The 25,573-nt window shown below is 53.2% G+C and overlaps 2 protein-coding genes and 1 long non-coding RNA gene across 10 annotated transcripts; 2 read left to right on the forward strand and 1 right to left on the reverse strand.

Annotated features, from left to right (window-relative positions):
- The first annotated feature begins 308 nt into the window (after window positions 1–308).
- On the forward strand, window positions 309–10,351 carry SFTA2 (surfactant associated 2). 3 transcript variants are annotated; one of them, XM_049715726.1, is made up of 6 exons: window positions 309–430; window positions 6,197–6,414; window positions 7,745–7,821; window positions 8,804–8,965; window positions 9,214–9,302; window positions 9,440–10,351. In XM_049715726.1, exons 4-6 carry the CDS (start codon window positions 8,905–8,907, stop codon window positions 9,524–9,526), a joined length of 237 nt encoding a protein of 78 aa, XP_049571683.1. In that variant the 5' UTR covers window positions 309–430; window positions 6,197–6,414; window positions 7,745–7,821; window positions 8,804–8,904; the 3' UTR covers window positions 9,527–10,351. The 3 variants fall into 3 exon arrangements, with proteins under 3 accessions (XP_049571683.1, XP_049571684.1, XP_049571682.1); XM_049715727.1 differs by having other exon boundaries at window positions 8,885–8,965; XM_049715725.1 differs by having other exon boundaries at window positions 7,745–8,965.
- Window positions 10,352–12,619: 2,268 nt separating this feature from the next.
- LOC125965565 (uncharacterized) lies at window positions 12,620–15,349 on the forward strand. The gene is made up of 2 exons (XR_007479602.1): window positions 12,620–13,518; window positions 13,796–15,349. It is a non-coding gene; the product is annotated as an uncharacterized LOC125965565 (long non-coding RNA).
- On the reverse strand, window positions 13,749–25,566 carry VARS2 (valyl-tRNA synthetase 2, mitochondrial). Of its 6 annotated transcripts, XM_033417086.2 has the most exons (30): window positions 25,432–25,566; window positions 24,730–24,957; window positions 24,516–24,597; window positions 24,299–24,399; window positions 23,886–24,007; window positions 23,447–23,513; window positions 23,257–23,354; window positions 22,644–22,725; window positions 22,354–22,473; window positions 21,785–21,896; window positions 20,985–21,073; window positions 20,198–20,288; window positions 19,931–20,058; window positions 19,710–19,813; window positions 19,441–19,522; window positions 19,047–19,123; window positions 18,891–18,966; window positions 18,496–18,601; window positions 18,208–18,278; window positions 17,954–18,079; window positions 17,626–17,730; window positions 17,400–17,468; window positions 17,197–17,275; window positions 16,949–17,076; window positions 16,664–16,816; window positions 15,664–15,870; window positions 14,852–14,963; window positions 14,531–14,706; window positions 14,216–14,344; window positions 13,749–14,099 (listed from the first exon to the last, which is right to left on the reverse strand). In XM_033417086.2, the coding sequence occupies exons 2-30, from the start codon at window positions 24,928–24,930 to the stop codon at window positions 14,004–14,006; spliced, it is 3,189 nt and encodes a 1,062-aa protein (XP_033272977.1). In that variant the 5' UTR covers window positions 24,931–24,957; window positions 25,432–25,566; the 3' UTR covers window positions 13,749–14,003. The 6 variants fall into 6 exon arrangements, with proteins under 6 accessions (XP_033272977.1, XP_033272979.1, XP_033272980.1 ...); XM_033417088.2 differs by lacking the exon at window positions 18,496–18,601 and adding an exon at window positions 18,644–18,744 and having other exon boundaries at window positions 18,203–18,278; window positions 24,730–25,554; XM_033417089.2 differs by lacking the exon at window positions 17,954–18,079 and having other exon boundaries at window positions 24,730–25,554.
- Between the last annotated feature and the right edge of the window lie 7 nt (window positions 25,567–25,573).

The following is a 25,573-nucleotide window of genomic DNA, read 5'->3' on the forward strand; positions in this document are numbered from 1 at the left end:
AGGCAGCTGTATGTAGTAGCTCCCAACCCACCCCCTTTCCCACCACATAGTCACTTGCTGTTCATTTCTGTGATCGGTCGTTCAACCGTATGAATGCTAAGAAACAACGCCCCTCTATTTTCTATCCCCCCATGTGATGATGACCCCTTCGTCTCTGAGGGCACCTTACCTGCCTCCCAGGAAGCTAGAAGGAAGAGGAAGCAGCACTGGAGGCGAAAGATGGAATGGATGCAGTGGGCCGGCTGAGCCATGTTGGAGATGGATGGCTGCTTGAGGCCATGGGCTGGAGTCCCCTCAGCTTATATGGGCCCAGGTTTGACGTCATTGGGGCTGGGGCCCCTCAGGCCTAAATCTTAAACAAATAGAACTGCCCCACCCCACAGGGGTGCCCTGATAACGGGAGACCGCAGCTGCTTCGTCATGAAGTGAGGTACGTGGATGCCTACTGAAAGGGTGGGATCTGGGGGCAGGGAAAGGCAACTGGGAGGGACAGACTCCTGCCCCAGCCCCAGTGGAAGGTGAGGGGTTGGGTGGGCAGCCTCCAGGGTTCTGGGCAGGTGGGGAGCAGATGATGGGTTCCAGAAGGACTGAGTTCTGCCTGGGGCCAGATGGGGAGGGGGCTGGTTGAATGCCTGGATTCTGGGAGGAGGTTCAAATTCTGGTTCTTCTCCAGCTGCACATTCCCCCTCCCACTTCTCTCGTGTCAGCCCAGCTCTCCACACCCCTTACTCACACAAGGTCACTCTTTTTGCCCTGGGTGGAGCTGTCCATGAGTATCAGGTGAAAGAGCAGAGAAGGGGGAAAGCCCTCACATAGCAGAGACAGGTGCTTCCAGGTGTCCAGAGATGACACAAGAAGTGGGGACAGTGGGGGCAGTGGCAGAGACAAGACAGCTATGGAACCCCAGGGACTGACATTCCTCACCAGGGATGCCAGCAGGTCCAGGCCACCCAGAGGCACTGAAGGCAAGATCTTTGGCAGAGATGCTCAGTGGACAGGGGCTCTGCCTTCCCTCTCCCCCCACCCCGTCCTCTCCCACCTCAACCCAGTGGCAGTCTCTTTGCCTGCAAGCCCCCATCCACCCCTAAACAGAAAAGCAGACCTCTCATTTCTAGGAGCTCCCTGGAGTCTCTCTCTCCCCTTTGTCCTGATTCCATGCCTGAAGCAAACAGTAGCTCAGAGACTGTCAAAATTCATACACTGCGTTCCCAAGAGACAGTGGCTGAGGCTGGAGTAAGGGGAGGACAGGCTACCTGGGACTCTAAGGAGAGAGAAAGCCATGGGTCCAGGTGTCTCAGTCACTGCCCCTATCGCCCACTTAATTTGTTCACTGTGGGTCTCCGCTACTGGAAGTCAGCACCCTGCAGGTGAGGTCTGCTGCATCCCCAGCACCTGGGACAGGGCCTGGCACACAGGAGACAATCAATAGTGTTGACTCGGCCGAATGGAGTGGAAGCCAGGGCTGGCTACTGCCTCTAGGGGGACGTGGAACAGGCAGAGGGAGTGGAGAGGGCTGGACCCAGAGGGCAGGAGGCCAGGGCCCTGGGGCAGTGGGGCTCATGGGAGGACTAGAGGGCCAATATGTGAATCCGTCTCAGTACTTGGCATGACTGGTCCCTAAGCCCTAGGCAGGGCTGGAATGGGAGGGAAGAGGAGCGGCCAACTGCTCGTTAATGCAATTAATGGGAGATTAATTAAGCTCCATGGAGTCAGGCGCCTAACTGCTCAGAACTGGGCAGCCTTCCTCCCAGGCAAAGCGTCCTGAAGGATGGGGAGACTGAGGCAGAGGCAGACCCCCTCCCCTGCGGCTTCATCTAGACGCAGGGCTGACTGACAACTCCTGTTTCCACTAGTCTGCTACCCCACGCTTTCCCCCAAGGACCCAGGCCTTAGTAGAATAAGGGACAGTAATACTGCTTATATCACAGGGCTGCTGTGAACTAAAATATGTACAGTACCTGGCACATAATAAGTGTTATTTAAGTGTTATTATTATACATTATTAGTTATTATTAATGAGGAATATGGAGCACAGAAAGGTTAAGTAACTTGCACGAGGTCACACAGCTATAATGACAAAGCCAGGATTCAAAACCCAGGTTATAAACTAACTTCACAGAGTTGATTCTTCACTGCCTAGAGCTGAATTTAGCACCTCCATGGGCTGGTCAGCCCGCAGCGCTCCCAAGCCTCTCTTTCAGTGGCCCCAAACCCCCATTCCTGCCCGGTCAGTGTTTCCTCTCAGCCACCCAAACTGCGGTTCCCTTTTCCCCTCATCCCTCCCTAAGTGTGGCAAGCTGTCATCTTTTACCCTGAAGCCCCTGTTCTTCTCAGAGTCCTGGGGCACCAGGTCCCAGCTCCACTGGCCTCAGGGACCCACACATTTGGACCATAGCTTCACTCACCTTTTTTTTTTTTAAGATTTTTTTGATGTGGACCATTTTTAAAGTCTTTATTGAATTGTTTACAATATTGCTTCTGTTTTATGTTTTGGTTTTTTGGCTGTGAGGCATGTGGGATCTTAGCTCCCCTGCTAGGGATTGAACCTGCACCCCCTGCATTGGAAGGCGAAGTCTTAACCACTGGACTGCCAGGGAAGTCCCCACTCACCTTTTTTTTTTTTTTTTTTTTTTTTGCAGTACGTGGGCCTCTCACTGTTGTGGCCTCTCCCGTTGCGGAGCACAGGCTCCAGATGTGCAGGCTCAGTGGCCATGGCTCACGGGCCCAGCCTCTCCGCAGCATGTGGGATCTTCCCGGACCGGGGCACGAACCTGTGTCCCCTGCATCGGCAGGCGGACTCTCAACCACTGCGCCACCAGGGAAGCCCCCCACTCACCTTTTTGATACCATACAGTAGGCTGACAGTTGCTGCCACCAAAGTGAGAGTGATCAACACAATGGCCCAGTCAGGGACAGAGCCCTTCTCCTGTGGCTTTGGGCTGAGGAACACAAGGAGACTTCAACCCCCTGACCCCCACTGCCCTCTGTGACTTTCCATCCTTCCTTCTGTGACTCTGACATCTATGTAACTCTAAGACCACGTTTCTCTGTGGAGTTCTGTCTTGTCATCTCGGGAACAGAATCTCAGTGGAGGGGGTTTTAAAGGGCTTCACTCCAAGCCCCAGTCAGCTCTTCCCAACACCTGTGGACGTGTCTGTCAGTCTCTAAAGTCCTCACTGACATCCACGTCTCTCCATCTTTCTGAACCTTCCTCCATATCGCAGGCTCTATTGTCCGCGTCTCTCTCCATCTGTGATGTCTCTGCACTGTGAGGGTCCCTGGGTGGGTCTCTCTCCTTCTTCTGAGCCCCCCTGTCCTCCCACCGCCCCACACTAACTCTGATCTCTAAGGGGAGCCAGAGTCGGTTGTGTGTTTTCCCTCCACTCATTTCCTGCCCTCAGACTGCCTGATGGGGAGACTAGGATTGAAGGGGAGGGGAGGAGGGAGACAGAGGGACGAGGGAGGACAGAATCTGTGGAGGGGATGCTTGTTGCCCTGGAAAGACAGACTGGGCCACGAGGAGTAAAGTTGAAAACCTTTTGAGGAAGCAATCAGGTAACCAGACATCTGGCTGCTGGTCGAACCAGAGGCTTGAGGGGAAACCGAAACCCTTTTAAGTATTGGAGACATCCTCAGACATACTCAAAACACAGTTGAAAGCAGGTCCTAATGCCTGTCCCTACACTCCTCTCCAGGAGCCGAGCTGCCTGCAGGTCAATGACCCAATGCAAACAAGAGCACCTTACAGGTCGGGACGCTGAGCTCAGGTTGGGACGCTGAGCTGGTGGCCGCCCCAGCTGTGGTGGCAGTGGAACTTCCTGAGACAGCTCCACTTGGTGTGGAAGTCCCAGGCACAGGTGAAGCAGTTCCAGGGGCTGTTGTGGCCGAGAAAGATCCCAGAAAGGCAGAGGGGAAAACAGCTAGAGGAGATGTGAGTGAGAACAGAAGCAGAAATTCCATCCAGTGCCCCCTCAATTGAAATCCTAGCACGTTTTCGGTAGAAATTGACAAACTGATTCAATGAAAATGAAAGGACTGAGAATAGCTAAGACAGTCTTAAAGAAAAACAAAAGTGGAAGACTTACACTAGCAGACCTCAAGTCTTGCTGCAAAGCTGCAGACATTAAGGACTGTGGCACTGGAGTAAGAACAGACAGAACAGGAGAGAGTCCGGAAATAGACCCACACATACATGGTCACTTGACTTTTGATAAAGTGACTCACACATTTCAATGGTGGGGAGAGAGGGAGGGTCTTTGAAATGAATTGTTCTGGGGCAACTGGTTATCTGTAAGGGGAGAAAAGGAATCTTGACCCCTACCTCACTCCATACACAGAAATTAATCTGAGATGCATAATAGGTTTAAATTTGAAAGCAAAAATAATAAAGTTTCTGGAAGAACATGTAGTAGAATATCTTCATGACCTTGAAGTAGGCAAAAAAATGTCTTAGGCAGGATACAAAAGGCACTAAGAGAAAAAGTTGATGAGTTGAAAAGCAGAAGGGGAGCCTTTTTATAGCCACCAAGGCCAGGATACTGCTTCAATGAGGTTCCAGGGAACTAACAACTTACTCAGGGCTGAACACAGGAAGCCCCCACCCAATGCCATGGACCAAGCCAAGGAGTTCTTCAGAGATGGACTGAGCAACAGAAGTATCACCTGGCAAAGCTGATACCACTCCTGTCGTGCTCCCCAAAATGGTCAGATCTAAAGTCTGAGGACTGCTGGGCAAAGCCCCAGATGTTGAAGAAACTGAGAAGCTCACAGAGATGGTAGGGAGACCTGCAGAGTTATCCCCAGAGGCAGTTGGGAGACCAGCAGAGACATCCCCAGAGGTGATGGAGATGCCTCCAGAGTTAGAGGTCCCCAATGGGATCAGCTGAGCTGTTGGAAGAAGAAGAAAGACGATAAGATGGTGTTAGAAGAGTTGGCCATCTCCCTGGGTCCAGAGTCCACATCTTGATCCCAGTGCCTCACGTCAGAGCCTGGGTGCTCACCGTAGCCAGCCAAGGCCTGCAGGCCCAAGAGTAGCACCAGTGCAGCGTCCATGATGCCCGCTGAGGTGCGTTTCCAGGACTGTCTCCCCGCCTCTTTAAAGGCTTTGAGGCCTTATTACAAGTTTCGGGAGAGCCAGGTGTGCCGGGGCCTCCATCAACACCAGAATCTCCATCCCCAGGGAGAGGCCACCAAGCTGTCCCTAGGGGACTAACCTGTCCCAGCCTGATCCCAGGAAGCCCTGGGTGAGGGGGAGAGTGAGTAAGATCCTGAGGACTCCCCTACCAGGCTCTCAGGCTCTTTCCAGATTAGGGATCTAACCCCCAGGCCCAAGTCAGTCCCCAGCCGAGGCCCTCTTCAAAGGGAAGAGACCCAGGTGTCCTATTTCCCAAGGTCCTCTTGCTCCTAGAAGTATAACCATTGCGGGTGAGGATATACGGGTCCCTTGTGGAAGCAGGATTTGGGAGCTGGGTGTGGGTGGAGAACGTCACTATCTGGGGACTGCATCTGACTCTTAGGAGAGCCCAAGGCAGGGCAGGAGGGTGAACACCTGGGTCATCCTTCATTCCCAATGGCTGCAGCCCACAGAGCTTTCCATTTGTTTGGCTGAGAAGGGGTGACTGGAGAAGAGAGACACCTGGTAAGACAATCATCATGTTCAGAGACAGTGCAACGAGCAAGTTCAGAACCCAGCTCTAAATCCACCGCACCGGAATCCACCACTTCTAAGCTGTGCAGGCTTGGGCAAGTCACATGACCTATTGAAGTCTTCGTTTCTTCACCCCTAAAACTGGGACTTCAAAGGGCCATAATGAGCATTAAAGGAAATAATGTTTCTAAGGTGCCTAGCACGCAGAAGCCTCAGCTATGATTACATGGAAAGAAGAGGGCCAGCTGAGAAAGACATGGGCATGCTCCCACTCTCCTCTTAAGAGGACTCAGATGCCCCAAGGCATCTCTCTATGTTCCCACCTTCTCACCCTTGCTTTTACCTCCTATGTCTGATGATCTTTTTGTCTATTAATTCTTCCCACTCTGGGCTTCCTGCTCTCCAGTACAAGTCTGGGAGCCCTGGGATCACACTTTGTTTACTTTTATGGGATAGACAGTGTCTCCCTCCATCTCTCCATTTCCCTGGTCCTGCTTTTTTTTTTTTTTTTGTAACTTTTTTTTTTTTTTTTTTTTTTGCGGTACTCAGGCCTCTTACTGTCGTGGCCTCTCCCGTTGCGGAGCACAGGCTCCGGATGTGCAGGCTCAGCGACCATGGCTCACGGGCTCAGCCGCTCCACGGCATGTGGAATCTTCCCGGACCGGGGCACGAACCCGTGTCCCCTGCATCGGCAGGCGGACTGTCAACCGCTGCGCCACCAGGGAAGCCCTGTAACATCTTTATTGGAGTATAATTGCTTTACAATGGTGTGTTAGTTTCTGCTTTATAACAAAGTGAATCAGTTATACATATACATATATTCCCATATCTCTTCCCTCTTGCGTCTCCCTCCCTCCCACCCTCCCTATCCCACCCCTCTAGGTGGTCACAAAGCACTGAGCTGTGGCACCCTGTGCTATGTGGCTGCTTCCCACTACCTATCGGTTTTACATTTGGTAGTGTATATATGTTCATGCCACTCTCTCACTTTGTCACAACTTACCCTTCCCCCTCCCCGTATCCTCAAGTCCATTCTCCAGTAGGTCTGTGTCTTTATTCCCATCCTGCCCCTAGGTTCTTCATGACCTTTTTTTTTTTTTTAGATTCCATATATATATGTTAGCATACAGTATTTGTTTTTCTCTTTCTGACTTACTTCACTGTGTATGACTCACTCTAGGTCCATCCACCTCACTACAAATAACTCAATTTCGTTTCTTTTTATGGCTGACTAATATTCCATTGTACATATGTGCTACATCTTCTTTATCCATTCATCTGTCGATGGACACTTAGGTTGCTTCCATGCCCTGGCTATTGTAAATAGTGCTGCAATGAACATTGGGGTGCATGTGTCTTTTTGAACTATGGTTTTCTCTGGGTATATGCCCAGTAGTGGGATTGCTGGGTTATATGGTAATTCTATGTTCAGCTTTTTAAGGAACCTCCATACCGTTCTCCATAGTGGCTGTATCAATTTACATTCCCACCAACAGTGCAAGAGGGTTCCCTTTTCTCCACACCCTCTCCAACATTTATTGTTTCTAGATTTTTTGATGATGGCCATTCTGACTGGTGTGAGGTGATATCTCATTGTAGTTTTGTTTTGCATTTCTCTAATGATTAATGATGTTGAGCATTCTTTCTTGTGTTTGTTGGCAATCTGTATATCTTCTTTGGAGAAATGTCTGTCTAGGTCTTCTGCCCATTTTTGGATTGGGTTGTTTGTTTTTTTTGATATTGAGCTGCATGAGCTGCTTGTAAATTTTGGAGATTAATCCTTTGTCAGTTGCTTCATTTGCAAATATTTTATCCCATTCTGAGGGTTGTCTTTTCATCTTGTTTATGGTTTCCTTTGCTGTGCAAAAGCTTTTAAGTTTCATTAGATCCCATTTGTTTATTTTTGTTTTTATTTCCATTTCCCCAGGAGGTGGGTCAAAAAGGATCTTGCTGTGATTTATGTCATAGAGTGTTCTGCCTATGTTTTCCTCTAAGAGTTTGATAGTGTCTGGCCTTACATTTAGGTCTTTAATCCATTTTGAGTTTATTTTTGTGTTGGTGTTAGGGAGTGTTCTAATTTCGTTCTTTTACATGTAGCTGTCCAGTTTTCCCAGCACCACTTATTGAAGAGGCTGTCTTTTCTCCACTGTATATTCTTGCCTCCTTTATCAAAGGTAAGGTGCCTGGTCCTGCTTTTGACTTTTCTCCCTGACTCTGCCCAGGGTCCTCTCTGCCTCCATCCCTCTGTACAGGGGCCCATTGGTTTTGGAGGGAAGAGGGAGAAGATGAAAAGGGAGGCAGCTAAGAAGACAAAGGGCATGTGCCTTTGTGCATTCTAGAGGGTTTACGTGACAAGTTTATCCGTCTGTTGAGCTTACCCCTGTGTCTGGCAGAATGACGGATGGGTTCTAATCTCTCTGCTACTGACTGTGTGACCTTAGTAAGTCATTTACCCTCTTTGAGCCTTTGTTTTCCAGTTTTAAAGAAAGAGGGTAAAGTAGATGGGCTCCAAATTCCCTCTACAAATCTGTCCTTGTGTTTGCCATTCTGAGTGCCTTATGAAAGGGTGTTGGCTGGGAGGATGAGGGAGTCCCTTTTGCCGTGAGTGCACAAGGCAGGGGGTGGGGCGGATATCTGATGAAATTCGTGTCCCTGCCTGAGTAGCTAGGATATTTTAGAACAACTAAAACAAAATATTCAAAGACGAAAGTTCCCCCTTACCCAGATTCCTCACCTAGAAGGCCACTATGGCTGCGGTAACAGAACACCTGGGTTTGGGAAGAACTTGTCCTAATCCACCCCTCCATTTTGGGCCCACATTCCTGAGCCCTTCGGTGACATGGATGATAGAAATTAATTGCAGTTAATAATTAATCCCTAAAGAGCAATGAGAGGCCCAGGCTTGGGTGGGGCCCAGACACCTGCACAGAGGGACACCCTCAGCTTCCCTCTCTGTGTGACCAGGGACCCACCCCCTCAAGCCTCGAGACATGGGGGAGAAGTGGGGCGCAGGATCGAGGAAAGGGGACCACCCTCTATTTCCCCAGCAGCCCAGTGAATGGCCCTCTCCTGGGTCCTTAGAGCCAAACTGAGAGAACTGGCAAGTCCAGTTACCCAGCTTCCCCCTCCCATCTCCCCACACACACCTGTGCTAAGGATTGAGTGGGGAGTAGGAAGGCAGGCCAGTTAAGGAGAGACCAGCAGGCCTTCAGACATCTCTTCTGTCCATCTGAGAAGCAAGAAGCGATAGAGCCGCGATGGGGGCTGGGCTGTCCCTCTTCATCCTCCTGACCCTCCTCGCCAGCTCACAGGGAACAGGTAAGGTCTGGAAGGCTAGACACCTGGGTGCCCAAGACAAGGGTCCGAGAAAGGGAATGAGAGAGATGGAGGCACCCTAGTCCTGAGCTCCTGAGTGTTCGGGGCTGAACTCCTGCAGCGAGAGGGTCTGGAAGGGCCTTGTCAGGGAAGAGGAACTCGGGTGGGCGTGGGGCAGGAGGGGTTGCCTGCATCTCTGAGGGAATCCAGCCCTGGTGGCTGGGCCCTAAGCTGTGCTTTTGGATCCCTAGGGTCAGAAATGACTTTGCAACTGAAGATGAAGGACTCCTTTCTGGCAAATTCCTCCTATGATTCCAGCTTCCTGGGACTGCTCGAGAAGGTAGTCCTTGGGGAGGGAAAAGGATGGGGCTGTGTGAACTTGGAGTGCATTTGTGAGTCAGCTTGGGCCTCTGGCTGTCTCCGGGGTGTGAGTGAGACCATCTCACACCTCGCCCTCTATCTCTTTCTCTCCCTCAGCTCTGCTCCCTCCTCCACCTCCCATCAGGGACCAATGTCACCCTGCATCATGCAGGATCCCCACACCACGTCACCTGCAAAGTCTGAGAGCGGTCGAAGCCTGTGCCCTTCTTGGCTGGGGCATCCCGTCCCCAGGGTGCAGGTGCAATGCCTGACCCCGTCTTTCAGCAGGCCCGCACCCTGCTGAGTGGCAGTAAATATGCTGAGCTCAGCGACTTGACTTTGTGGGTTCATGAGCAGAGGGGCCGGCAGCAAAATGGAATTGGACACTCAAGTCTCTGACTCTCCCTTGTTAAGCAGAGGGTTTCCAGGGTGGGTGCTCTCTCCTAACACCAGTGTCAAAGGCCAGAAGGAATCTGGGGAATTAACTGCTTGGACACACACACACACACACGCCACACACACATACACATGTGCATATACACACACCCTTCAAGCTGCGTTCTTCAGAACACCTGGGAATAAAGAAAAGGAACATTTATTGAAGTCCTGCTTTGTTCAAGGCATGAGGCTTTCCCATTTCAATGCTTGCAACTATCTTGCGTGTAGCATAATAGGTTTCATTATCCGATTTTACAGATGAGGAAATTGAGGCTTAGCGAGTGTAAGTCACTCACTGAGGTCCATTAGCAGTGGAGAGATCTGACACCAGACAAATGCCTTGGCTTAAGCAAGGTTTTCATTTCATCTCCCCCTGCTTAAGCTTTGGGACTGGGGGCTCAGGAACCTCAGACAGGGATGTGAGCAGAACACCCCCAGGATATGGGCTGCCTGACCAAGGGATCCACACAGGTCAGTCTGGGTAGGAGGTGGTGTGGGGGCCGTTCAGGTGAGAGATGAGGGGTTCAGCTTGTGGGAGGATGGCCAGCCTGGCAGAGTGGTGGGGAGAAGAGGATGGGTGCTCTTGTGCTGGTAACTATGGGAACGTGTAGTCCCACAGGCCCACTCTTAAATCCTAGGTGAGTTTCTCATTCTCTTAGAGCCTCCATTTCTTTACCTGCCAGATGAGGATAATGAAAGTACTTGCTTCCTAGGATAGGTCTGAGGATGACCTGGATAAGTTACCTAGGGCACTTGCCATGGTACCTGTCAGAGAGTACCTGGGAGGTAAGGATCGTTATTAGGGTGGAAACCTGGTCCCAGCACATAAATCCTAGTCCCCCAGGGGTCCTCATTCTCCTGCCTTTTTTTTTTTTTTTTTTTTTGGCTGCCCAGCTTGCCGGATCCCAGTTCCCCGACCAGGGATTGAACCCATGCTCCCTGCAGTAGAAGTGCAGACTCCCAATCACTGGGCCGCCAGGAAATTCCCATCTGCTTTTCTTGAGGCAGGTACACATCTGATTCCACACTCAAGATGATCTTGACTTCTTACCGGCTGTCTCAAAATGCAAGCATGCAGCCCAGACTTGACCATGTGGAGGGCATTGGTATGATTGCCTCCTGTTGTCCACAATACCTGTCCTACCAACCCCGCTCCCCCTCCCCCACACACCATCATCACCATATGAAACTAGAGACTGACTCCTTCGGAGGGAGGGGAAGACAACAGTTCCATATGGAGTATCCCTGAAAATGAGAAAGCATAGTAAAACAAAATTCCTTTAGTTTCCTTGACAATTGTCCTGAGACTATTGGCCTGGAGGAGAGGTAGCTGGGGGCTCCAAAGGGCCCCAATATTTCATGACTGGCCCCTAGCCTGCACTGGTGGGCAGGTGACACCCATGGGTCAAGTGAATAGGCCCCAAACAAGTCAAGGGATTAAATGTCTGGATCTCCAAAAGGCTGGAGGAGCAGACAGCTAACTGCTTCTTTTAATTTTTTTTAATTTTTATTTTATATTGGAGTATAGTTGATTAACAATGTTGTATTAGTTTCAGGTGTAAAGCAAAGTGATTCATCCATACATATACATGTATCTATTCTTTTTCAAATTCTTTTCCCATTTAGGTTATCAGAGAATATTGAGCAGAGTTTCCCGTTCTATACAGTAGGTCCTTGTTGGTTATCTATTTTAAATATAGCAGTGTGTACATGTCAGTCCCGAACTCCCAAGCTAACTGCTTCTTAACCTGGTTCTCGAATCTCAGGGCCTGGGATCACAGGGCTGTGATTTCCAGATTCTTTTCTCAAAGAATTCTCTTCCCAGACTCAAGGCAGAGCGGGGCAGTAAAAAGAATGCTTTGGGGTTCACTAGACCTAGGGGTGGCAGAGGCTGCTAACTTTCCCCTAATAGTCATTCCCCTCCTTTTGGATAGTCATGTAAATATTAGCTGAGCACATGGCTATGTTACATTTCCCAGCCTCCCTTGCAGCTAGGAATGGCCTTGTGATCAGGTTCTCTCCAACGGGTTGCAAGTAGAAAGGAAGTATGTATACAACTTCCTGGTAATATCTTTGACAGGAAAGTCACTTCCTTTCCTTTCCCTTCTCCCAGAGGGAAGAAAACAAAGTCTTTACAAAGGCCTACAAGGTCCTAGACCAGCACTTTACAATAGAACTTCTCATCATGATGGAAATGTTTTATTTTATAACCTGCACTGACCAATATGGTAGCCACTAGCCACACGTGGCTATCAAATACTTGAAACGTGGCTAGTGTGACTGAAAAACTGAATGTTTAGTTTTATTTAATTGAGATAGTCAAGTGGCTACCATTTTGGACAGCACAGGTCTAGATGATTGCCTTGAGCCTTCCCTGATCCCTACCACATCCCTTACCTTCCTGAGTTCACCTCTCACTCTCCCCACCGCCCCCTACCACCTCCTTGCTACTCTTTGAGCTCTCCAGGTGTACTCCCATCTTACTGTTTTGCTCTAGCTCTTCCCTCTACCTGGAACACTCTTCTCCCAGACATCCACTTGGATGTCTTTACTTAAACCCCAAGTCTTTACTCCTGCAAGTCTCTACTTAAACCTCACCTTTATAATGAGTTCTGCCCTGACCCATTTCATATTACAACCTGCCTCCCCGCAACACACATATGCACCGGAGCCCCCTACCTTATTTCACCCTTTTCCCCCCTTGCATTCATGACGTTCAGACACACTAGTTTATTTATTTACATGTGTTATTTCTGACTCTCCCTGCTAGAATGAAAGAACTACAGTGGCAGAGATGTTTGTTTCATTCATTGATGAATCCAACGGTCCAGAATACGGCCCAGCATATAATAGGTGCTCAAGAAATACTTGTTGAACTGGGGGAAGGGAAAAAGGAAGGTGCTCACTCCCTCCTTTTCCTTTCCCTCTGGGTGGGATGTGGATATAGTGGTGGGAGAAGATCTTAGACCCAGAGTTGGGAAGTGTATCAAAATGTCAGGAAAGTAAGATCAAAAGGGGTATGGGACCCTCTATCTCAGTCCTGCACTGCTTCTGCCCAGCAAAAGAAACACCCATCTCGTCTGAGCCATTTTCTTTGTTGTTTTTTCTAAAATAACTTTTTTTATTTTTGAGTTGAAGTATAGTTGATTTACAATATTAGTTTCAGATGTACAACACAGTGATTCAGTATTTTTATAGATTGGCCACCATTATCTTTAAAGCTTGGTTACAGCAGTTAGAAAACTTGCACCTAACTTACTGGGTTGAATCCCAGTTGACACTTCGGACTAGTTACTTTTATTCCCTGAGCGCGTTTCTTCAACTCTAAAATGGAGGAAATATCCACCTCGTGAGGTTCTTGGGAGGATTCAGTGGCACCACAGAGGACCCAGCCCAGTACAGGCCCGCACATACAGCAGTTTCTCAGAGCTGCTGGACAGAATGTCACTTGGGTGTGGAAGGGCCAGGCCCCTGAATTCCACCAATGAGACAAGGTGCTGGAGGTGGAGGTGGCTAGGTGGGCATCTGCGCATGTGTATATCCCTGCCTGGGGCTGGGCGGTGTGTCCCTGGCACTCTGGTTTCAGGTACACAGAAGCAGGGGGGAACTCAATCCCCAGCACAACCTACAGCTCCCCTGAGGCCTGCAGGAAGTCCCAGATCCTCTCAGAACCCTTGGCGATAAGGCCAAGAAGCAGGGAAGCTTCCTTCTGGTGAGAAGCAGAAGAGGAACGGCCTGCAGAAGTCGGGCCATTGTCAGTAAGTGCAGGAAGTAGGTGGAAGCCAGGTCACTGTTCCCAGGCCCTACCGAGAGCTCCTCCTTCCTCCGATGAGGGAGCCCCGCCCAGCACCCACACTCCCACTGTGGCCCAGAACCCAGTGCTAAGAGGCCACCCGCCTCTCTCCCAGACCAAAGTGTCAGGGAACAACCAAGAGGCAGAAAGTCACCGCTGGGGGAAAGAGGGACAAAAGGACCACAAGCAGACATGTTTGGGTTTTTTAGTTTATCTGAATTTCCTCATTCCTAAACTTCCAGGTGGGACTGCATAGGACGGAGGCTGGGGCAAAAACGTGAGCGTCTCGAGGACACCCAGTCACTCTGACCAAACCAGTCTGTTTTCTCATTGACGAAGGAGGGAACTGGACCACATGGTCTCTGAGGCTCCACGGCACCAGGACAGCTGCCGAATCTGTCCTCAAAGGCGGGTCTGGGAGGGAGGAAAGCTACCAGGGATGGTTAGAGCTCAAAGCTCCCCAGGGCTGGGAGACACATCCATCAAGTGCCGGAGGTGAGAGGCCGCCTTGTCCAGTTTTGACAGTTCCAACTGGAGGGAAGAAAGCTGGGCAAGGAGAGAAGCAGGTGAGGATCGAGGTATAGCCTCCCCCCACCACCCCTGTCCCCAGCCCATATTCCCTTAGGGAGTCAGGCATCCTGGGTGGCCTGCCCCAGACTCACCCTCTGCTGCCTCTGAGTCTCTGCCTCTCCCTCTGATGGGGTCCGGGCTATGAGGCCATCAAGCTGCTTCTGCAACTTGTGTCTTCGGGCAGCTAGCCGAGGTAGGTAGGTCTGGGGGTCCACCAGGCCCTGCAGAAGAACAGAGAGAAGGCTCAGACATCTACAGTCCACCCAGCATGCCCTTCCCCCCATTCTAAGATCTCTCCTCACTTCCCCCCCCCCCCGCCCACCTCACTTTTATAGAACCCGCCCCTTGCCCTCCTCCCAACATCCTTTTCAACCCCACCCCTCCCTCCTCCAGCCTCCTCTGGTCACCTGCAGCTCCATGTAGACCTGAACAGTGTCACTGAGAGCGGCCTGGGCCCAGCCCGAGGGAGCTGCTGCAGCTGGGGGTAGAAGGCCCACGGCCCCACAGTGGCCCAGGGTGCCCAAGGGCTCCAGGAAGGCCTCAAAGAGGCCCTGCTCTCCTGGCTCTGAGCTCTGCAGCAGCACTGGGGAGGAAAGGAAACTGTCAGGGTCGAGAGAGCAGCTCCTCATCCTGCACCTCCCAACTCTGGGCTCTGTCCTCCAGGCTCCCCCTCTTCCCCACCAGCCCCTCCTGTCTGCAGAGACTCAGGAGCCCAGGGCCCGCCTCACCTCGGGGCCGGGCCTTGGTGAGCTGGTACGTGGCACGGAGAGCCCTCAGCGCCTGCACAGCCTCCTGGACCCGGGAGAAGTGCCGCTCCAGCTCGGGCTGGTGCCAGTGCTCCTGGAGATGGGCACCCAGAGTGGGTAAGCAGGCACCTGGGGGACTCGGTCTCAACTCTCCTGGCTCTAACCTCCACCCGCCCACCCCTATCTCCTTAGAGCAACGATCTGCTCTCTCCACCACACACATAATTCACCACCTCAAGGAACGGAACATGGCAAAAACCGGGGTGTCATCTAAGAAGGTCTTAGATGATTGCTGGTTAATGTCTGTTTAGTCGCTCTGACTGGAGATGACAAACAACCAAAAATCAGAATTTAAAAGGTATTATTCAAAACTCACAAAACCAAGTAAGTAAAAAAGAAATTGAGTTAAACTTTAGAATTACTTTTTGGGTGAGTTTGTAGCATTTTATCCTTCTCAAGTTATTAAAGCTTAACACTGCACTAAGATTTTTGGGATATCGTATCACTACCAACTAATCTCATCACAACCATGACATGTACTATTACGAACCGATACACGGTCACACGGCTAGTGTCAGTCTGGTGACAACATCCTACTCTAACCACTTGCTAATACTGCCCCCAACACCCTGGAGTTATCCCAGCCCTACAGGAACAATCCATCCTCCCAAAGACTCCACGGCAAAATACAGACCACCACTGTCAACGACCCCACAGCAGCAAGCCCTTCTAGAAGACTGCTCCCCAAGCCTTGACCAGAAGTCCCACTCCAAGACTCCATGGACGTGACTCACCAAGCTGAGGGCACTGGGGTAGGGGGCAACACAGATGCTGGGGGCAGGGGCGCCACCAGGCCTGGGGGGCAGCCTCTGCCAGAGCTCTTCAGCCAGGAAGGGCATCAGCGGGGCGAGGAGGCGGAGACCGATGTCAGCGCAGGAGAACAGGACCTGAAGAGGCCCCGGGGGGCGGGGCAAGTGCAACAGCACTGGCTTCACAGCCTCCTAGGGAGGAGGCCAAGGGGTCAGGGGCCGTCCACGGCCATGTCCTTCCTCCACACGCTCGCCGCCCTATCAGTGGGGATGCTGTGGGTAAACACGGGAAGGAGCACCCAGCATCTCTGAGACCATCAACTGTCCCTGGACACAGTGTGGAGCGTGTGACAACGGGAAATCTAGGACAGCGACTCTCAGGGATGGGTGGGGAATAAAATTGTTAGGGAGGTTTGTGTCGTTTAGGATGAAAAGCACTGAGTTTCTTTTCATCAAAAAGAGACAGAAATTTTTTTAAAAGTTGAGAAACAGAAATCTAGGGCAGTGGTCCTGGGCCATCAGTGTCAGCATCACCTGGGACAAGAAATGAACATTCTTGCCAGCCACCCCCCAACCTGCTGGCTGAGCTGCTCTGGGGGTGGGACTGACACTCCGCGGTTAACAAGCCCTCCCTCTGAGAGAAGCCCTTGGTCTAAAGACCCCTACTCTTCCTACCTGTCTGCTCCCAGCTCCCAGCCTGCCCGGGGTCCAAACTCAGCAATCACAGGGACTAAAAAAAATCTCCATCTGCCTCCCAATCCTGCTTTGTCAGACTTGGTTTTCTAGAAATCTCCCCCCCCGCTCCTCTCTCTTCTGGTGACAGGCAGGGAACAGCACCTGGGCCAGTCCCAGGGAAGAGGGGAATTAGGATTTCCCCATCTCATCTGTCTTCCTGTCCGGGGGGAAGAATTAGGAACCCAGTTCAGAGCTCTCCACCAGGGCACAGGAAGCAGGTCTGCAGGGGGAGTGCCCTCGCCTCACTCACCAAGTAGACGTCACAGAGGTTGTGAAGCCAGAAGTGGTGCAGGGCGTGGGTGACGAGCGCGAGCTCGCGGGTGAGGAAGCCCCGCTCGCAGTCCCGGGCAGTGCGGGCCAGGCAGCTGAGGATCCAGGCGTCCATGGGGGAGGCGGGGGACAGCTGCGGGCAGAAGGGGCTTCAGGGTGGGACAGCTTGACTCCCACTCCGCTGCCTCTTCTCCTTCTAGACGCCTCCACCAAGCCTCAGATGTCGGACTACCCAGTTCCCAAGCACCCCTTTTTTCTCTCTTACCTCCTCTGCAGGCTGGGGTATGAATTTCTCCCCAAGAGCATTCAGGATAAAGCGCAGGGCATTCCAGATCTTATTGCAGAAATGTCTGAAGCTCAGGACCTCAGAGACAGACAGGTGCAAGTCGCCCCCTGGGAGGGAGACGCAGGAGGGAGCATGCACTGGTGGTGGCTGCACGGGGAGTCCTTGGCCCTGACCCACCCTGCCCCACTGCACAGGGGCTGCCGCCGGCTGCCCTCACCCGGGCTTACCCAGGGCCCCATGGGAGCACAGGGCGAATCTCAGGGCATCTGTCCCACACTCGGGGATCCCATGAGGAAAGTCCTTTCTCTGCAACCAGAAAGAGAAGAGGGGTGGCAGCTGCCTATGAGGCTGCAGGGCCAGAAGCTGGGTTGCAGAGGAAACCAGTGGCCACGAGCTAGAGGCTGGGATGGGTCAGACACTGGCGACTCACCTGTGCTGAGGCCGCGATCACCAGCTCTGCGGGGTCCAAGTTCCCATCCCTCAGCTTCTCCTGCAGCACCTGGGGTGGGTGAGTAATTCACTGGCCTCAGTGTAAGACCCTGCCCCTACAAGGGTCCCGCCTACTGACCCTCCCAGCTCCAGCCCACCCTGCCGGCCCCTCCCCTGCCTTCCTCTCTCCTGAAAACTCCATCCCTCTTCGGGCCCTTCATCCTGACCTGCAGCTCCACCCCATTGATGATGTCCCGTGGGTCCAGCACATTCCCCAGCGACTTGCTCATCTTCCGGCCCTGCCTGTCCCGAACCATGGAGTGCAGCAACACCTGCGGGCATGGAGGAGGTCAGCAGAGGGGGGCCTGGAGAACTTTCCCCTGGAGGATCCCCTGGCTGTCCTCCAGGCTTTAGGGGTTAGGCTGGGAAGTGAATCAGGACAAAGGAACTGGGAACACAGAAAACCCCACATTAGGGGTTAGAATGGACAACAAGGCTTGGGGAAGACTGGGGAGTCACAGAGAGGGGCAGGGCACCAAAGGGCCGGGCCGTTACCTTGCTGAAGGGGAGCTGCCCTGTGAGCTGGGTCCCCAACATGACCATGCGGCCCACCCAGAACAGCAAGAGGTCACCACCCGTTTCCAAAAGTGACAGGGGGTAGAAACGAGCCAGGTCTGGGGTCTAGGAGAAAAAGATAAGCAGTGAGAGGCCTAAGCCCAGGGCCTCCAGCTCTTCTCGAGACTCTCCGGGGGCCCTGGGGCCCACTTCCTCATCCCCACCTTCACTCTCTTCCTCTCAACCCACCTCACCTCTTGGGGCCAGCCCAGGGCAGAAAAGGGGAAAAGAGCCGAGGAGAACCAGGTATCCAGGACATCGGGGTCTGGGAAACAGAATGGGGAATGGGAACAATTGGAACCTCAGCTTCAGAACCTCAGCCCACTGCTACCCACCTTTCCAGCCCAAGCCCCACCCACAGAGACCAGGGGTCGAGCCCTCTGCCCCATTCCCAGCTTTCCCGACCCTACCTTCTCTACCTCAGTACCTGTTCCCTCAGTACCCAGACGCCCTCCCCTGCCCTCCCCAGCTCCGGTACCCACCCCTCTCCAGGGTCAGCTCCGCCCCTGGTCTCCCTGTCAATTCTGCAGCTACTTCTCTGGCCTCAGCCTCTGTCCGCCCGACCACCCAACAGTCCTTCGCGTCGCCCTGCAGAAGTAAGGGGTAGGGAAGAGTGAGGAAGACCAGCACCTGATGGGTGTGAAACACCACTGAGTTTTCATGTTCTCAGGTGGTCTGAGAATGGCTGGCACCCTCTGGTGGTGAGATGAAGAATCGCCAGCCCAGGAGCTCTGATCACACAACAGATGTTTACATGACCAAGACCAGAAAGCACAGCGAAGGCAGAGAGCTGGGACGGGCACTGGAAGTCCTTGGACTCCTGTGCTAAGGCTCTTTCAGCCACACCCAGCCCTCCCCTCCACTTCTTCCTACCAACCTGTGTGTGCTCCTCTACAACCAGGTAGGCTGGAATCTGATGACCCCACCACAGCTGCCGGGAGACACACCAGTCCCTGCCGGGAGGACACGAGTGATTTCCTAGCATAACCAGTGGGCCCCCTCCCCATCTCCTGAGAGCCCCCCTTCTCCTTACCCAGTGTGGGAAAACCAGTGCTGCCAGTTCTTCTGGTGGAAGGAGGGACTGAGCTCCAGGGCCCCTGACTCCACAGCCTGGAGGGAAAGGACCTTTAGACGGTGCTTCCCTACCTGCACCCCTCAACCCCCCAAGAATGGGACAAGTGGTCTCTGAAGTGGTTCTAAAACTCAGGAAGAACCTCCCAAGCCTCCTGAGAAGATTCTGGGCTTGAGTGAGGATGCAAGCCAGCCCTTTCTGGGCACCAGGCCTCCATCCCCACAGCTCTCCTCTCAACAGCACAGCTAGAGAGGTCTGGGGGGCAGAAGGGCCCCCAGCCTCCCTGTTTCTTCATTCCACTGCTCAGGGAGTCCCCCAGGCCAGGCCCCAGGCCCTCCTCACACTGCAGCCTCACCTTGGCAGCTCTGTCCCCCATTTCCCGGCAGCAGACAAACCACTGGCTCTTCGGTAGGTATTCTACCACATCCCCGGAACGGCTGAAAGGGACACAGGACTCGACTACGTGCCAGGCCCTCAAGCTCTAAGAATACAGCAGCAAACAACACTGACACAGAGCTCGTATTCTAGCAGAAGGGGTGCACAGCTCACCCTGTGGTCACTCTTAAGCTTCATCCATTCCCATCTGGGGGTGGTCCCTACGGAAAGGAGTGAAAATGAGGTTACCTGCAAATGGGCAGCACCATAGGGTGGTCCTGGAATCCCCGGAACAGGCCCCGTTCCCTCAGTGCTGACAGAATCTTTTCCCGGGCCACAAATCGGTGAAGACCCTGGGGAAAAGCAGCAACAGTAAAGCTTAAAGCCTGCTAGGAAAACAAGGAAGTGGGAGAGGGGAGATGGGGCAGAGGGTGCCCCCAAAGAACGGGGTATCACTGAGCTGGTACTACCTGCAGCCAGTCCCCGCAGAGGGAGGTCATGGTCCCATCCTCCGCAATGACACTCAGGGGGCTCAAGCCGTGTCGGGCCCCCAGCTCAGCATCGGCAGGGCTGTGAGCTGGAGTCACCTTCACTGCCCCTAGGGGAGCAGAACTGATGTAAGCACTGAACCCTGACCTTGGCTTTTCCAGATGTATCGTCATCGCCCACGCTACCCTATCCCTCCCTCCTGTCCCCCAGGAGCCCTGACTTCCTCTCTGTCCCCTGCCCCCACTCACCTGTGCCCAGGTGTGGCTGAACAGCACAGTCTGTGATAAGGGGGAGAAGCTGCCCCGTCAAGGGATGACGAAGTTGTCGTCCATGTAGATGCTGAAGGGAAGGGAGAGGGATCAAGGACAGGCACGTGTGTGGGATGGAAGGGTCTGGGGTGGGCATGAGAACCCTGGGAATATGAGCCCCAGAGCAGGGCTCCGTAAACTTTTTCTTAAGGGGCCTTAAGCTTTACAGGCCAAGAGGCAAATTCAGTCTCTGTACAACAACTCCACTCCACCACCATGGCCGAGTTAGATAATACATGATGTAGGTGCAGACAATACACAGGGAACGAGGGTGGCTCGTACAAAAACAGGCAGCAGGTGGATCTGGCCCACGGGCCATAGTTTGTCAGCCCCTGAGCTGAAGTGTAACATCAGGAAGAGAAGGGAGTAGACTCAGAGCCACTGGAGAACTGAGATAAGGGAAATTTTAGGAAAAGGAAGAGAAAGTGGAGAGGAGGAGCTGCCATTCTAAAAGGAAGGGAAGGGCTTCCCTGGTGGCGCAGTGGTTGAGAGTCTGCCTGCCGATGCAGGGGACACGGGTTCGTGCCCCGGCCCGGGGAAGATCCCACATGCCGCGGAGCAGCCGGGCCTGTGAGCCATGGCCGCTGAGCCTGCGCGTCCGGAGCCTGTGCTCCGCAACGGGAGAGGCCACAACAGTGAGAGGCCCGCGTACAGCAAAAAAAAATAAAAGGAAGGGAAGAGGATGGGGGTGGGAAGGCCACGTGGCAGAGCGCGCGCTGTGTATTACTGTGTATCGGGAGTCATCGGGATGGACGGCCACAGCCACGTCTCCAGGCAACGTCTCTGGCCTCGTGGTTCCTACCACAACCTCTGCATCTGAAGACAAAATTCAAGCACTTCAAGTTGGTCCTCGCCCTCACCCCACACTCCTGACAAAGCTAAAGCCAGGAGAACTGGCAAAGGGAGGGGACAGGGATGGTCAAAGTTGAGCAGGCCCCCAGGAGTAACTAGAGAAAACTAGGACCAGTGTCTACGGGAGCCTGAGGTTTCCCCCAAGCTAATGACCAGAGGCCTGAGGGGGTGTCGGGTGCTGCGGGATTCCTCAATAACTTGCTTGCAAGACAAGGACAGAATGTTAATGAATACAACTAGAATCCTTGCTGGGTGCACAGAGGACACTGGGAGTTCTCGGTGCCCTGATCATAAATACTGTGCATTCTTTGGGGCAAGCAGCAGCCCCTCCTATAAGAAACCTCCTCTGACTATTCCAGCTCATCTATCTTCCCCTTCTCCAAACTCTTGGGAACAGTTATTGTTCAAACCGCACTTCAGAACTGATCTTTTGTCTCTTCTGGGGGTAGCAGCCTCCTGCAGAATTATGCTAAGCTCCCACAGGGCAGTGACCACGTGCACTTTTCTTACATGGCCCAGGATACCCAGGGTGAGTGCCCATGAGGACGCAACACTACCAAGGTTCCTTATGTCATGTGCGAGACAGGCTGGTGGGTTCCCTCCATCAGCCCAACATGGGCTTGAGAAAACGGGAAGCAGAGGCAAGTGCGTGACCTTTCCGAGGACTACCCTCACCAGGCTCTCCATCCACGGGGAAGGCCACGGAAAAGAGGAGGCCAAAAGACACAGGGGTTGGGGAGTCAGGCAACCGAAGCTCCGTGCAGCCAGGGAGGGGCCGGCTCTCCACCTGGAGGCGTGGAAAAAGCAGGGTCAGAGAGCAGCCTTTCTGCAAGGCTTGCACCCGGCTTCCCACCTCCATTCATCCACGGCCCCGCCTCCCTGCAACCCATCTAAAAGCCACTCGGAGGATTCAGGAGCTACCTCCCTTCCCTCACCTAATCCTTGTGCAGCCACAGTTACAGAAAATATTCACCAAGCACTGAAACCACGCACAGGTGTTGTGCCGAGCACCTTCCAGGAGTTCTCACTGAATTCTCACAACACCCCCAGGACACAGGCATTTACATCACCCCTAATTTACAGACTGAGGAAACTGAGGCTGACAGAAGCTAACAGCCTGCCAGGAGCCACACAGCTGGGAGGTGGCCAGACTCAGATGTGAATCCAGGAAGTCTGGCTCCAAAGTCCAAGCTCTCCCCCTGCCTCAGAGCTCTCACAAACCCGCCTCTCCTTCTCTGCCTCACCTCAATATCCGAGATGGCAGAGCGTAACGCACACGACCAGTTGACAAGCTGCCGGCTCCGGTACAACAACCCAGCCTTGTAGAGCCGCACGAAAGCTTCTGTCACAGCCACTGAGGAGCCCTAGAATGATCTGAGTGTCCACATCCAACCGCCTCTTGTCAGCCCATCACCCCACTCAGGGACCCAGGCATCCCACCCTGCTACCCCAACACACACAGCAACCCGCCTCCCTGCACAGAGCTCTAAACACCTCCCCGACACCCCCAGGGACCACGGCACGGAACACTCACGGCATCCATGGTAAAACACTCTCGGTCCCAGTCCAGGGAGGCCCCCAGCACTCGGAGCTGCTCACATATCTCTCCACCTTTCCTGGAGTGAGTGTGACATTGGTTTAGCCTCTAGAAGCTAATGGACACAGACAAACCCAGTATGGGGCCTTCCATGACACTGAAAGAAGCATAAAGTTCTACAGTAACAGGGGAAGGGGCAGCCGATTTGTGAGAAACCCAGAGAAGCTTTACAGAGAAGATGGCACATGTTAACAGACCTGAAGGAAGAGAGTAATTTCAGGGGGATGGAAAGTGGGAATGGCTGAGGAGAGATGATGAAATCTAAGCAAGGGAAAATGGGATAAATAGAGGGAAAAACATACATATATACATACACATATATACGTACATATACACAAGTATCTACATTTTAACGTATACAATACGCACACACACATATACACAAAGCTTGGAGACCCCACCAAATGCTAAGGGGCTTCAGAGCTTAAGTCACCACAGGAAGTTAGGACTGAATGGAAAAAACCTGGACTACATGTTAGGAGAGAGGGGCTGGGAAGCAAGGACCCAAACCTGCTGTCTCGGCCCCTCCAGTCCTGCCCACCATACTCACTCCTCCTTCCACTTCCACACCTCCCTAAGGAAGTCTTCCCGGCTCAGCTCGTGTCTCCTCACTCCTCGCTCCTTCCACAGCTGTTTCTCCACCACAGCCTACAGCAAGATGAGAGGGCAAACAGAGAATCAGGTCGCTTTGGGGGAAGAACTCTCTCACCCAAGAAAAGGAAAAGTGGCGAAAGACATACTTGAGTAGCAATCCCTGCATGATCTGATCCAGGGACCCACAGCACCTGATCCCCACGCATCCGGTGCCTGCAAAAGAAATACCGTCATGGGACTTCCCTGGTGGCACAGTGGTTAAGACTCTGCGCTCCCAATGCAGGGGGCCGGGGTTCGATCCCTGGTCAGGGAACTAGATCCCATATGCATGCCACAATTAAAAGTTCACGTGCCGCAACTAAGGAGCTGGCAAGTGCAACTAAGGAGCCCGCGAGCCGCAACTAAGGAGCCCACCTGCCGCAACTAAGATCCGGAGCAACCAAATAAGTAAATAAAATATTTTTAAAAAGAAAAGAAAAGAAAAACCCTCACAGGAATCCCTGGTCTTACATGTTTGTTTATCCTCACTCCTTCCCACTTTCTCCTTCCCCTCCAAGAACTCAAGCAGCCCCATTCCCGTCTCACCAGCGCACGAGGGCGTCCTGTATGGCTACGGTCAGCGCATGCCCAATATGCAGGGAGCCCGTGACATTGGGAGGTGGGATACACATGGAAAAGGTCTCCCGTGTGGCCTGGGGCAGCCTGGCCTAGAGGAAGGGAAAGTCAAAGGGCAAGACAGGGCTGCATGTTCCCTGGGGAAATAGCACACTCTGGTGTCTCCAAGGCAGAAAGAACTGCATGAAAAACAGTCGGGCAAATAACAGGGAAGGGGAAAACCTGTGGACACCTTGGAGGCACCAGAGGGAGAAGGCAAGCTCTCCCTGCTTTTGGCAGCCTCTGCAATGTGGCTGGTTGCGAGCTCCAGACTCATGCCCACCAACCTCATAGGCCATTCTGCCCTGAGGACCATTTAGCACCCCTCCCTACCAGGTACTAACCTGATATTCTGGTTTGAAGAAGCCCTCTCGCACCCACCAAGGGTACCAGGCAGCCTCAACATATTGGGGACTGTATGCAGGAGGCAGGGGCCGGGAGACATCTATGGAGGAAGAGGAGAGCTCCACTAACTCCCGAGTTTTGTTTCCAGGTTGCATTTCAGCAGACCAAATGGGCAACCAAAATGTGAGGGAAAAGGCCTTCAAGTGTCCTAGTTACCTTTCTTTTCACCATGTTCCGTGGGGATTTCATACAACACTATCTCCTTAGGGGTCCAGGCCTTACTGGATTCGGCAGGTGACTGCGGAGAGGAGGAACCAGAAGGCGGGATGCAATTCGAATATACCTCAGGTATCTGGATCCAGCCAGTCTCTCCTCCAGCTCCCTCCCAAGATTTCTCAGAGAACCAAGGACCAGCTGTCTGACCCCTAACCTTGCTCTTCTGAGCGATTCCAGCCTCCAGCGCCGCCTGCTTCTGTCGCAGGCGCTTCTGTTTGGCTTCACGGTTCCTCTGGGAGATGGCTGATCCATTGGGCTCTGACTGGGTGGAAATGGGATGGGACCTGGGGAGTCCCCTTGAGGGCCTCAACCCCCAGAGTGGTGGTCGGAAAGAGGCCAAAGGCAAATGAGGCATCTGGAGTACTTGGAAAGGGGCCAAGGTCTGTTCCAGAGAGAACACACTAGGAAGTTAGGGGGGGTGAGGGAGGGTCACACCTCCCAAAATCACATCCTCCTCCTTAGTCTCTGCCTCCCTCCAAGCACTGGTCTGTTATTTTAAGTATCTATCCCATCCGTCACAACCCCTCCTCTGTGAAGACTAGATTGCATGGTGTCGACAGGGCTCTTCCAGGACAGGGTAGGACTCTCAGGCCCTCAACTTACTCATCTGCGACATGGGGGTGACCGCGGACACAGAGGAGGAGAAAGGACTCAGGGATCCTGGCAGATGATGGACATTTGCGCTCCCGAGAGCCAGCAAGGAGTCCCGCCAGGGTTATTACTTGTCCGCCTGCCCCAGAGGCCGTCCGCACTGCCCCCAGCCAGCGCGTGCCAGGCCTTCCCGCCCGTCCCGCCGCGTGGGTCCTGACCCTGCAGCACCTCCCACTCCCCGAAGGCCGGCCCGCCGCGCGCTCACCCGGTGAGCCCGCCGCTATCCCAGGGCGCCCCGCGGCTGCGGGCGATTAGGGCGGCGACAGCAGGCGCTCGAGCACCAGCTAACGGGACCCCGGAACTTGACTCGCGGTCACCGCGGCGCTGGGAGGCGGGTCCCCGCCCGG

The sequence above is a fragment of the Orcinus orca genome, chromosome 10 (assembly GCF_937001465.1).
Source record: "Orcinus orca chromosome 10, mOrcOrc1.1, whole genome shotgun sequence".
NCBI classification, from domain to species: Eukaryota; Metazoa; Chordata; class Mammalia; order Artiodactyla; family Delphinidae; genus Orcinus; species Orcinus orca.

Excerpts from the sequence above, each read along its gene's own strand:
- SFTA2 (XM_049715725.1), top strand. The coding sequence starts at position 8,905 with ATGGGGGCTGGGCTGTCCCTCTTCATCCTCCTGACCCTCCTCGCCAGC. Across the intron at positions 8,966-9,213 it reads CGCCAGCTCACAGGGAACAG|GGTCAGAAATGACTTTGCAA; the intron begins GTAAGGTCTGGA and ends TTGGATCCCTAG. Across the intron at positions 9,303-9,439 it reads TCCTGGGACTGCTCGAGAAG|CTCTGCTCCCTCCTCCACCT; the intron begins GTAGTCCTTGGG and ends TCTCTCCCTCAG.
- VARS2 (XM_033417086.2), bottom strand. The coding sequence starts at position 24,930 with ATGCCTCATTTGCCTTTGGCCTCTTTCCGACCACCACTCTGGGGGTTG. Across the intron at positions 19,124-19,440 it reads TGGGGGACAGAGCTGCCAAG|GCTGTGGAGTCAGGGGCCCT; the intron begins GTGAGGCTGCAG and ends CTTTCCCTCCAG. Across the intron at positions 17,469-17,625 it reads TCAATGGGGTGGAGCTGCAG|GTGCTGCAGGAGAAGCTGAG; the intron begins GTCAGGATGAAG and ends CACCCACCCCAG.